The 12492-nt window shown below is 55.2% G+C and overlaps 1 protein-coding gene across 1 annotated transcript in view; it reads left to right on the top strand.

Annotated features, from left to right (window-relative positions):
- Positions 1–1636: 1636 nt before the first annotated feature.
- Positions 1637–12492, top strand: part of PDE2A (phosphodiesterase 2A) — a 36701-nt gene continuing 25845 nt past the window's right edge. Inside the window, exon 1 of the mRNA XM_079299143.1 lies at positions 1637–1944. Within this exon, the coding sequence (XP_079155269.1) occupies positions 1877–1944 (68 nt within the window). The 5' untranslated portion in view covers positions 1637–1876. The remainder of the gene's footprint in view (positions 1945–12492) is intronic.

Here is a 12492-nt window from a genome sequence, read left to right as displayed (position 1 = left end):
TATTAATCCTGATGAATTTGACAGGAACTGATGTGATTTGAGTGCTAATCCCTTAATATCCATTGCTGCTGGTGGATTCACAATGGAGCAGGGAAGCAGCAGCCCATCCTCAGTGACTTTAAGCACATTCCTCCCTTCTCCCCACAGGCAAATGACGCTGAAGAGATTAAGGTCTGCAAGGCTAATGAAGAACAACCAAAATAGCTCTTTTTGGTGCATTAGAGCCCCTTCCATTGCCTAAAGGAGCTCCAAGAGAGCTGGAGAGAGACACTGGACAATGGCCTGGAGTGACAGGACAACAGGGAATGGCTTTGGTCTGACAGACAGTAGGGTTAGATGGGATATTGGGAAGAAATTTTTGGCTATGAGGGTGATGAGGCCCTGGCACAGGTTGCTCAAAAAAGTGGTGGCTGCCCCATCTCTGGAAGCAATCGAGGCCAGACTGGATGGGGCTTGGAGAATCCTGGTCTTGCAGAAAATGTCCCTGCCCATGGCAGCAGAGTGGAACTGGAGGAGCTCCAATGTCCCTTCCAACCCAAAATATGCCATGGTTCTACAATCCTGAGTCAAGGCCTTTATCCACTGGATGATCTCCTTGCAGTCCTTGTCCAGGATCTGGTCCCTAGGAGCTTCACGTTTTGACTCTAGTGCTTACACTGGAAGAAGTGGAAATGCTTAAATATCTTTGAAATCTCAGGCTGCTGCTGCTGCTCCTTCTTTATTCCCTCTCCTTGTGCCAGGAGGTGTGTGGTTTCATAGAAACCTCTGACCCGAATTCAGTGTAGGATGGGTGTCCTCCAGGGTCCCTCTTGGGAGTGTAGCTCCCATGAATTGGGTCTTTGGCTGGAGAACACGGGGCAGTGCTGGCACTGCAGCAACTTTTACACTTCTCCAGCCACTCTCTGACACTGTCCCACCCTGCTGACAGCTCACACTGCCAGACCCCAGCCCCTGGGGCCCAGGACTGGAGATCAGCAGGTCCAAGCTGAGGACCACCCATGTGGCTGTGACTGTTTGCAGGGTGTTCGCTGTCTTGGCAAGGACCTGTTTGCAGGCCAGTGCTGTCCAGTATTATAGAATCACAGAACCCTGATTTGGAAAAGCTCTCTGACACCACTGAGTCCAACCATTTCCCAGGACTGCCGAGCCCACCACTAAACCATGTCCCCGAGTGCCACATTTATGTGCCTTTTAAATCCCCCCAATGCATGGCGCTTGCAGTGCTTGACAACATATTGGGGAAGAAATTGTCCCTTATACCAAATCCAAATATACCAATCTTCTGAAAAACTTGAGGCCATTTCCTCTCACAGAAGAGGAAATATATTACTCAGTGCTGCTCAGTGCCCTTAGGAAAGCAACCTGCTTGTGCATCGGGTGTTGCCTAGTGCAGCTCAACACCCCAGGGAACCTGTGGGACCAGTGCTGCCGATGCCACCGGGGCAGCAGCAGCAGCACACGGTGGACGGGGCTGGCGGTCCCAGCAGGGCCGTGCGGGACGGCTGCCCCCGCGGGGAGAGTGCGGAGGGCAGGGCCCGCGGCCGATCTCCAGACAAAGGCGGGCGCTCCCCGGCGCGGCGCGGCGCACGGGCGAGGCCGGGGCGCGGCGCGGGGCGGGCGGCGGCGGGCGGCAGGTGCGGCCCCTTCGGCCCCTCCGGCGGGCGGCTCGGCCCCCGCCCAGCCCCGCGGAGCCGCAGCAGCGCCGTCAATCAGCGTCGCCCCCGCTCCGTCCTCCCCTCCCGCACGCCTTGGCGCGCTGCATCGGGCTCGGTGACAGCAGCGAGCTGAGCGCGGCGGGAGGCTCCGCTCCCTGCCGGCACCGAGAGTCGGGCGCGGCGGCGGTGGGGCTGGCAGGGCTGCCGAAGCATGCGGAGCCATGGGCCAGGGCTGCGGACACTCCATCCTCTGCCGGAGCCAGCCGTACCAGGCGGCCGCATCTGACATGTGAGTTCCCTCCCGCCGGCACCGGGGATGGGGGACCACGCCGAGAGGGAGGGATGCTCTGGGAGTGATGCTGGGCGAAGGAGCGAAGGAGACGTCAGGGACGCAGGGAAAAGTTCCTCCTGCCTGACAGCTGTCAAGGAGGGGGTGGCAGGGAAATGACAAGAGGCTGCGACCCCTCCCTGTTCCCCGCTTGCCACCTATGTTAACCCTGGGGGCAGGTCATCTCTGGTGTTTCTGTGCCAGAGGGCTGATGTGAACAGAATCTCCCGTTTCCTTATCACCATCATCCCATGATGATTTCCTGCAGGAGTGGACGGCTCCTGGCCCAGTGGTGGGCTGCAGTGGGGTCTGGGTGACTTTGTGAAATTCAGGTCAGGCCTCTGAATTGTGATTTCGGCAGCTTCACACATGGCAAGAGAAGCCACCCCCTGCACATCCACTCGCTCACCAAACTGATTTGGGGGTCCTGGTGTCACAGTGCCTCTCTGCCTATGGTGAGGTGGGAATGGGGCGCCAGGGATCATGGTGGTCTCATGCTGCAGCAGACACGAGGGGCTTTGTGTGAGAGTGTGGGTGACCTTGCTGAGGGATGACAGCGCTCCCTGGAAGTAGGGAAGGGTGATGCTCTGAAGAGCCCACGTGGGAAGAGGGGCTGAGCTGGCTAAGGGGACGCTTGCAGTGCCTCAATTTCCACTGCCCACAGGCTTGGTTGGGGCTGGTGGAGACCCCCATGTCTATGCACACGCATGTGCAGCGCTCATGAGGCTCCACAGCTGCTGGGGAGCAGCTCTGCACGGACAGTTTGCAGTACATGGGTGCTCTGGTTCTGGGTACCAAGAGATCTGGGGTGCTCCCTTGTCCCCCCACTCCAGTGGGAGCAGATCCCACATTGTCAGATGGTGAGCTGAACCCCAGGAAAGAGACAGAGGTCTAGGGCAGAAAGGAGGAAGGCTTCTCAGTGCTTGGATTCCTTTGTCTGGCAGTGCCAGCTCCACATGCTCAGGCTCTGACTGAACTGCGTGGCTCAGCAGCCCACACCAGGACCAGAACCAGGAGGCACATTGCTGCACTGGCAATTTGCTGCACAGGAGCAATTTTGGGTCTCCTAGAGCAGGTGCTTTAGGTGATGGCAGGACTATTGGGGTGCAGGGAAGCTTCCATCCATTCCTGCCCCAGTGTTACACATTTCCCTCACCAGGTTTTCGCATCTTAGTGAGTTGACCTTCGGGTGAGAACTTTGTCCCTCTCCATAGAAAATACCCTCCAGCATCTCTCTTGCCTACATGCGATGTGTGGCTTGGATCTGTCTTCTCAAGGCCCCAGTAGGTGCTGATCCTCCCCCGCTTCCATGGGTGCTGGGTCTGTCTCTGCAAGCAGCATCCTTCCCTCAGCTCTCCTGGCTCACTCCGTGGTGCTGTGTGTGCTTTGTTCCCTGCAGAGATCCTTCCCTGCTGCTGCCTGAACATGTGCACACGTCCTTTTCTTTAAGCAAAACACACAAAGGTCTTGAAATGCCATGCTATCCCCGTGTTCCCTCCTGCCTCTGCTGCTGTTTAAAGGCTTTTTTGAGAAGTAGATGTCAAAAAGGCTTGGTGTAGCTGGGTTGGCTGTGCCCCTCAAGCTGCCCCGGGTGGGTGAGGTGGGAATGGTGAGTCCAGCGGCTTTCCCCTTTTACCCAGGACATGTCCTTCCCAGATACTTGTCCCCTTTCCTATGAACCCCAAGGGGTATGCAGAGGTGGAAAAGCTTCCCAGGAGCTGTCAGAGGGCGATGCCCTGGCCCTGCAGTGCTCCCTGGAGGGGTTGCAGTGCCGAGGTTAGCGCTGTGCTGCCTCCACTCCAGCCCTGCGGTGCTCGGGGCTGCCTGACAGTGCTGCGTGAGGCTGGGATCCACTGGTGGCCCTGCTCTCCCGTGTGCACGGTGCATTTTTTGCCAGGGGATGCAGGTGCAGCGTTATCCAGGTCACGTTTTAACCCATTTCCTCCCTGTGTTCCCGGGTGGGTGGACGCTGACCTGCTTAGAGGTGGGTGGGGTGTCGGGGTGCTTGGAGCTGCTGCTGTCACAGCATCTGACAGCAGCCAGGGCTGGGAAGAAGCTGCTGGGCTCTGCGGGTGGAAAACACAGAGAGGGAGATGCAGCTCTGAGCATCTCTGCGGGAAGGATCCAGCTCAGCCGAGGCTGGGAGGGGTCAGGGCTTCCTTCAGGGCACAGCACTGTCTGGGATGCAGGGGGCATGAGCAGGGCTCAGCCACCCTTTGGAAGCCTTGGAGCTCCTGCAAAGGTGAAGGTAAACTGTCAAACCCCCTGGAGAACCCCCAGACCCTTTGTGGTTATTGCTAATTCCTGGGCTGCATGTGTAAAGTGCCATGGAAAATATCCACTCCATCACTCCATTCTGTCTGGTTGGGATGGCTCTGCTCCCCACCAGCCACTCACCTGCCAGGGAATTGGGTTCAGTGGAATGAGGTTAACCTGGTCCCCCATTGTTGGGGTTCTTAGGTGATGTTCTCTGGGTTTTTCAAAGCCTCAGGCTTTGCCTGGGGCTCTTCAGGATCACCCACCCAGCCCTGGAGCCTGGAGGTATCTGGCAGGGAAAATAGAGGGGAAACTCCTGGTTGCAAGCTTCCTGCATTCTTCATATGCCAGGAGCTTCCCAGCACCCTGCACCTGTCCATGGGAGGTGTCCAGGGTGAGCGAGGAATTTCTCCTCTGTCACCCAGGGACATCTCCCTGAGCAGCTTCAGAATGGCCAGTTGTTTGAAGTGTTGGGAATTGGGCTGGATTCTGGCTCTGTTTGTGAGGACCCTGACCAAGTGTGCCCTGGCCATCATCTACAGCAGAGCCCTGCACATCCCCTGTGGGTTGTGCTTTGGGGGCTCTGGGAGGCTGAGCATCCATCTAGGGCTGAATGCAGGATTCCCCAGGGGCTACGCTGGATGCATCTGCAATTTCTGAGAATCTCTCTTTCCTCCTGCTTCCCTCTGACCCTGGTCCTTGCTTTTGCTTTTGTCTCATTCCCAGCTCCCACGTGGCTCAGCAGGAGCTGTGCTGGGCTGCAGACAGAAATGCCAGGAGAGCCTGGAGCTGCCTGGGACTTTCTGCCTGTCCAGCTTTCTCCTGCTGTCCTTAAAGGATCAGCCTGCCTGGAGGGGGGTGTGATTTGGATAGTGAGTGTTGGGAGATGCTTTGTTTGCTACCATGGCTCCATCTGCACAGAAGCAGCAGCAGCATGGGTCAGGCAGTGGGGAGGGTGCTGGGTGTGGGCAGCAGGCAGCCTGAAACTCAGATCCCCCCAACAAGGTGTCAGGGGTGGGTGGGGGTCTCACCTGCCTTGCAGCAGTGGGTGATGATAGCAAGATTTGATGTTTGAGGAGTTGGAGCCTGAATTGCAGGATGGTTGGTTTGGGTTTGAAAGAACCTAAAAGCCCATCCAGTTCCTATGTCTCTGCCATGGGTAGGGACACCTTCCACTGCACCAGGTTGTTCCTCATCCAATCTGGCCTTGAAGGAAGGTCTACAAAGGTGACAGAAGGTGTTTGGAAACACCTTGTAGGAAGCTGTCCCCAAACCTTGTCATGCGCACAGCGTCCTCAGGGAATAGAGCAGTGTGGCAGCCTATGGGACCTGCTGAGTGTCAGCTCAAGAGTGTCTCTGAGGTTACTTGGCAGTAGCAGCCCTCTCCTGTCCCCAAATCCTGCTCCCAGTACCAAATTCTGCTCCTGGATCCAAGTTCTGAGCCCTGCCTGCATCACTGGTATGAGGAGTCAGAGGGGAAGAAGGATGTGGGAGAATCTTGGGTGGGTTCAAGCCTTTGTCAGTTTGTATTTTCTGTGATAAATCAAATAGAACAAAGAGAGGGATTTGGAAGTGGGATGGATTGCATTTCCCACTGAAAACATTAATCCCTGACCTTTTTGGCTGGAGCTGGGGCTGGGGCTGGGGCTGGGTTAGGGCTTAGCCTGAGCATTGTGGCCATCGAGGACAGCCTTGCTATGTGTTTCAGCATCCCCCAAGCTCTCTGCTCTCCTCCCAGGGAGGGAATAGCACGCAGCAGCTGCCAGTGCAGCTCTGGGACAAAGTGCTGACTTAGCCAGAAGCCTCCCCTGGCTCCTGGTTGCTTCCCAGCCCCTTCCCAGGCTGTTAGTAACTTGCACGTTTCAGCTGGGTGACTCAGAAGACAGTGAGAAGATATTTATAAGGAGCATTTAAAAGGCAGAGACTGGTGGAGGGTTTTCTCCCCCCTTCTCTTCTCTTGAGCTGGTGCCAGCTGAGCGTGGCTGTGCTTTGCTGGACTGTGGAGTGGGGTCTGGAGGGTGACCTGTCCATGCCAGAAGTTCCATGTCCCCTGAAGTTCAATGTCTTCTTGTTACAAGGATGCCGATGCTCTGGTGAAAACCTCCATGCAAACCCCTCATTGTTGACAGGCACACTTAATCTCACCCCGTTGCAGCAGAGCCCTGTGAGGGCAAAGCAGGCAGGGCAGCCAGAATTTAGGAACACAGGGATGTGCAGCCCCTGCTGGTCCCCAGCCTGGCTCTGAGGTGTGGAGCCCTGCCCAGTGGTGGCATCGATCAGCCTGGTGAGGATTTTGCTGCTGTGGTGATGCTCTGGGATGTCTGTGCAGCTTCTTGGTGGTTTGGGGTTTATCCTCACACCAGAGCTGCCTTGTGTACTTACTCCTGCAGCAAGGATGTCTCCACAGCCCTATCCTCAAGCCAAAACTTGGCTGGAGGGACACAAGCTGTGAGTGTTGCTGTGCTTTCCCTTGCTCTCCCCAAAATGGGGTCTTTCCCCCTGTTTTTTACTAGGGTGATCACAGACAGGTGGATGGCAGCATCCTTCCTGCATGGAAAAAGCAGGTGGAAAGAAATTTCTTAAGTAAGAAATTGAGATCAAGGAAGATGGTGCCAGTGATGGGGAGCAGTGCCAGAGTCCCTACTCTCCTGGCTCAAACAGGGTGATGGCAATTTTCTAGAATTTGGCTGTCAGCTGCTCAAGCCAGGAGCTCCTGCAATGGGATGGAACTCTGCAGCTGCTGGGAGGAGGGTCTTGGATCCTGAGCATGAGCATCCTCGGGAGCTGCAGGATGGAGGGACCCCCTTGGTCCTCCTGCAGCACCTCAGGGGTAGAGCTTGACCTCCCTTTGCTGCTGAGGGGATGAAGCTGGGCCTGAGGTTAGGATTAGGGTCAGGGCTAAGGTTAGGGGTAGATCTAAGGTTAGGGTTAGAGTTGGTGCTAAAGTTGGACTAAATTTAGATCTGGGCTTAGGGCTATGATAAAGTTTAGGGCTACTGTTTGGTTTAGGGATAGGTTTAAGGTTAAGGCTAAAGCTAAGCTTAGCTTTAAGGTTAGGTCTGGGGCTAAGATAAAAGATTTAGGATCAGGTTAGATCTAAGAGTAGTGTTAGAGCTTGGGTTAAGTCTAGGGCTGGTGTTAGATCTATGGCTAAGTTATGGCTAAGGTATTAGTTATGGCTCAGGGTATTAGGAGGAGGTGTACTAATTTTAGGTTTATGCTTGGTTTTAGATTTAATCTTGGGTTTAGGGTCATTGTTAGCCTACGACTAGATTTAGGGCTATGGTTAGAACTATGCTGCATGTTAGTGTTGTCATCCATGCTAGAGCTAGGTTTAAGGCTTAGTTTAGTATTAGGGTTATAGTCAGGTTTAGATTTAGAGCTAGGTTGTGTCTAAGTTTAGGGTTAGAGCTATGGCTAGGAGTAGGTTTATGGTTAGGTCTATGACTAGCATTAGGGTTAGTGCTAGGCTAGACTTGGTGTTGGGTGTGCCAGGACAAAGGTGTGCAGTGCTTTATTCTCCCACAGCAGAATATGCTCAATTTGCCTCATCAGCAAAGCACTGTGGCCTTCCCATCCATGTTTTCCCCCATTTGGCTGAGACAGAGGCTCTCTGGGACCTGTCCTGTGGTTTGGTTTTGTTTTGCACCTGCTCTGGGCTCGCTGGGGAGTGGGACAGGTGCTGAGTCAGCAACACTGCTGGCTGGAACCCCCAAAACTGGAGTGTTCTGCTAAAGCTCAGGTGAGGAAAAACAGTGCTGGCTGTGGACAAAGCAGGTCTTGAGGCATGTGGACATGCTAGCCAAACTGCTGAGGGCCAAGCATTCCCCCAAACCAGCCCAAGGGCACTGAGGTGCCTTTTGGGTGCTGGTTTCCTTTGGCCAGACCTGAGATGCAGGTGGATGCAGCAGCAGAGCTGGGTGAGCTCTCACTCCAGAGGGTGCCACAGGAAATGAGTTACTCACAATGGGAGCTGGGTGTAATGAAGCCAGTGAGGAAAATTCGGCTCCTGCTGCTGATCCTGCACCTACAAGATCAGCAGGACACACCTGGAACTGGCTGGGGTAGGATTCCTGCTGAGCTGTGCCGTGCTAGGCTGAAGGACCACCAGTGCCAGTAGCTCTGCATGATTGGAAACCAGAGCTCAGGGTAATGTCCTTGGGGACCCCATATCCAGTTGTGACCATCTCCCCCACTCCAAGGAGACCTGTCCCACTGTGCTGCTCCTGTGGGAATGCAGGGATGGGAAGAGAAGAAAGGCATAGTGTGGGAGCTGGCTCCTGGGGCGTGTGGGCTGTTGTGGTGAAGATGGAGGCTCTGTGGAGGTGGGGACTTGGCGCTGCTGGAGAAGCCCCTCTCCCCCTCTGCGGGGGCAGGCACAGGGACAGGGACAGCAGGTCCGTGGGCTGGTGAGAAGTGCAGAGTCAGGCACGGTGTGCTCAGAGCCTGCAGGGAGCTCCGTGTGCCAGCTGGGAGTGAGGAGAGCTGTGGTGTGGGCAGGGGGACCCCAGTTATGTCCCTCAGTCCCCTCCCCCCTGCAATCCCCAATCTGCAGGTTCTCTCTGCAGAGAACCACTGTGCTCCCAGGAGAAGGGACCGTGCTGACACTCTGAGAACCCTGCTTCCATCCTTACCTGTGCATCCCAGCTCCTGAACCAGCCCTGTCACGGGGACTGTGACACAGGGAAGAGGACAAGGCCACTCTTCTCCGGTGGCACCTGGCTGCCAGCTGTCCTGCTGGACAGTGCTCTGTCCAGGAACAGTGTGGCAGGGAAGCTGGAGCCAGCAGTTCAACCACAGAAAAGCCATTAATTAATAGAAAGCATGATGGAGGATAAAAAGCCTGACGTGCTCCGGCGTTGGTCCCAGTACCAGTGGGATCTTGGCTGTGCCAGGGACCAGCCCAGCAGGATGCACCAAGGGAGATTTAGTTTGGATATCAGGGAAAATTTCTTTCCTGAAAGGGTGCAGCACAGGGCAGTGGTGGAGTCCCCATCCCTGGAGGGATTTAAAAGTTTTGTGGCACTTGGGGACATGGTGGGCTTGGCAGTGCTGGTGGAATGGTTGGATTTGATGGTCTCAGAGTTTTTCCAACCTCAACAATTCTCTTTCCATATTCCATATGGCATCTCCGTGCCCGTCCCAGGGCTGAGCAGCATCTCTCTGCCAGTTCCATCTCTCCCCTAGTACCCACACCAACCTCACCTCTGGAAGTCTGCAGAGCCAGTTTCCACCCTCAGTTGCCCCCTCCCCTCCTCTCAGGGAAAGCTGAGGCTTTGGAAGTTAAAAACTCAGCTCTGGGAAATGGGTCGAAAGTGTCAGACAGAGCCACTCTCGCTCTGATGAGCCTGCAAGGCATGAGTGGCTTTGAGCTGTGTCCTCTCTTGTCCCTCCACAGATGGTCCCCACTCCCTGCACTAACTCTGGCTCATGGGAATATTTATTTGGGAAGAAGTCCTGGCCCAGAGAGTGTCTCCCACTTGTGCCCTGTTCACAGATGGAGAATCCGGTTAGAAATCTGGGATGTTGCTTAGGAGACAATCCCTGCCCCTGGGAGCTGTGGTTTGTGGAAAGCATGGGGCATGGAAAGCACAGGCAGGATCCTGGCTCCTGCTCTATTTCCACTATTTTTAAGGGGAAAAAGGAGCTGGAAAAAAAAAAAAAAAAAAAAAAAAAAAGAAGAAGTAAAGGGTAGGTGATGAACGCATGCTGAACCACCCTCAACAGCAGCTTTCCCCCCGCCTCTAGTTATCAACTAAATGGACTAATTGAAAGATGAGTTGGCAGCATCTGTAGTGTTGCACATATCCAAGAATAATTCCCCAGGGATTCAGAGTAACCCTGTTTTCTCTCTCATCTTGCTGTGCTCCTGCCTGGTTTGGCTCCCTTGGGGTGCTGGTGGCTTCGCCTGGAGGTCCCCGTGGTGGTGGGGTTTGCAAGGATGCCATGCAACAGGGATGAAGATATCCCATTGCAGTAGGGGCAGGGTTTGCAGCCCTGTCCCCGGGACCAGCTGTGTTCCTGTGGCTCCTGGCAGCCCCGGGAGCTGCTCTCCCAGCCTGGCAGTGGGGGCAGCTGCTCGCCTGATGCTCCAGGGCGGAGCACCCGGAGCAGAGTGTTTGCCGAGCAAACAGGGCTCAGCCTCCTGCAGCCGGATCAGCAGCCTCCCCACGTTTGCTCAGCAAATAGATCCCACCCGGCCAGGCTTTGGTGCCACCGTGCTCCTGCCAGCTGCTCTGCCCCTGCCCAGCATCCTGCAGCACCTGCCCATTGCCGTGCAGCTCTGGAATTGTGCCGGGCTCGTGATGGCTTCAAACTAACCATGGCAGCTCAGCAGCCATCCCTGCCTTTCTTGCCTGTAGATCTATCCTGTGGATGCTCAGGGTGAAATCCTTCGGCTCCAGTGAAGTGTCTTTGCTCTGGACTGAGCAAGTGCAGGAATTTTCTGTCATTGCTGGAGGCTGGGGAAGGTGGAAACTGCGTTGCAGGTGTTGGCCTGGGAGGCTGGCTGCTCTGGTGATGGAGGAAAGGTGTGTGGGATCCTGGAGCACCATGCCTTGCCATTGCTGCTTCCCTTGCCCCAGGCTCTCCTGTGTCCCTCCTCTGCCCCAGACCATGTTCCCTCTGAGCTCCTTGTCCCCCCAGAACACAATGCCCACAACGAGGGAACTGTTCAGGTGGGGACAGATGCCACCTCCCCTCTTCCCTTTTCTTGGAGACTGTGGGATGTGATCCCAGCCATTTCATGGACTGTCTGGGTGCTGCTCCAGCTGTCATCTTTCTCTGTTTCCCATTTATTTTCCCCTCACAGATACACTCTTTAGCCCCTGCCACATGCAGAACCAGAAAAACTCCCTTTGCCCAGGCATTGTTGTCCACCTCAGGTATCCATTTTCTTCCTGTTCCCTCATCCCTGAGGTGCTAGATGCACATTCTTCCTTTTGCCTTCACTCCCAGAGCAGCAGGGCTGTGGCTTGGTCAGGATGTGGCTGTGAGTACTGAACATCCCATCGTGCTGCACCATCCCTGGCAGAGTGGACAGGCACTGGGGTCACCCCTGTCACCCCAAGGGGACACTGCTGCTTGCCCTGCCACAGTGCTCCCAGCCAAGCCACCCGCCAGCCTTCCAGCTCCTCTGGAGTCACCAGAGTCACTTGTGCTCTTACAGGCCACTAAGTGCTGTAATTACAGATATGCTTTAATTAACATAATTGCGTTTCTACACAAATAAAACATTTGGCACAGTTAATTCCGAGGCTGCAGCTCCAAACACAAGGCTTCCTGCCCCCCTGTGGAGGTGGCAGGGGGGCTGGCAGAGAGTGGGGTTCTCACCTCCCTGCCATGAGATTGTCCCAGTCCCAGCCAGGGTCCATGCTCAGTGGTTTACTGGGAAACAGAACTGGATTTGTGGGATGCAGCCCCAGGATTGCTAAGACCTAGCACTGGGCCATGTTGGGCTTGCTGGGGTGCAGCCCTGGGTTTGCTGGGACACAGCAGCAGCTGAGCCATGGGGTGTTCACCCTGGCTGCACAATGGGCACAGTGGGTGGATCCGGCCCTCCCATCCCATCCTATCCCATCCCATCCCATCCCATCCCATCCCATCCCATCCCATCCCATCCCATCCCATCCCATCCCATCCCATCCCATCCCATCCCATCCCAAACCTCCCCCTGAGCTGCCCCCAGGATGCTCTGCCCTCCCAGCACCCAGAGGCCCCTCACTCCCCATTCTGTCTTAAGCAGACCCCAGAGCTCGCCACACTCTTTGGATGGAGGCTGGAGCCACAGGCAGCATGCCAGCCCTTTGCCAGGAAGAACTGGGAAAATGGCTGGTGCTCATGTGCTAAAATGCCCTTTTCATTTAAAAAAAACAGAAGAAAAAGGGAAAAAACATATTCCATTTTTCTCCAGCTGAAAATGAAAGTGATTATGTAACGAGCAATAAATTACAGAAAGGAATGAGTCATTGGAGCAAATCCCAAGAAAGGCACAGTATTTTTAGCTCCAGCACCCTGTGCTGTACTGTGCATTAACCCTTGCAGGTCTTGGCCCCCCACTTCAATCTGCCCCTAGAGTTATTCCCCCGGAGGCATCCTGTTGGTTTCTGTGAAGATTTTTTTCCTGTGGCATTCCCAAGGGAAGATGGAAATGATGTAAGCTGTGGGCCACTCATCCCATGGTTCTCCTTTGTATGGGATGTTTATGGGTGGTCCAGGGAATACTGCTCACCCCAGATCCCCATCCCCATCCTG

The sequence above is a fragment of the Erithacus rubecula genome (assembly GCF_903797595.1).
Source record: "Erithacus rubecula genome assembly, chromosome: 1".
Taxonomy (NCBI): Eukaryota; Metazoa; Chordata; class Aves; order Passeriformes; family Muscicapidae; genus Erithacus; species Erithacus rubecula.
Note: the sequence above shows the minus strand (reverse complement) of the source record. Positions and strands in the feature narration are given on the sequence as shown.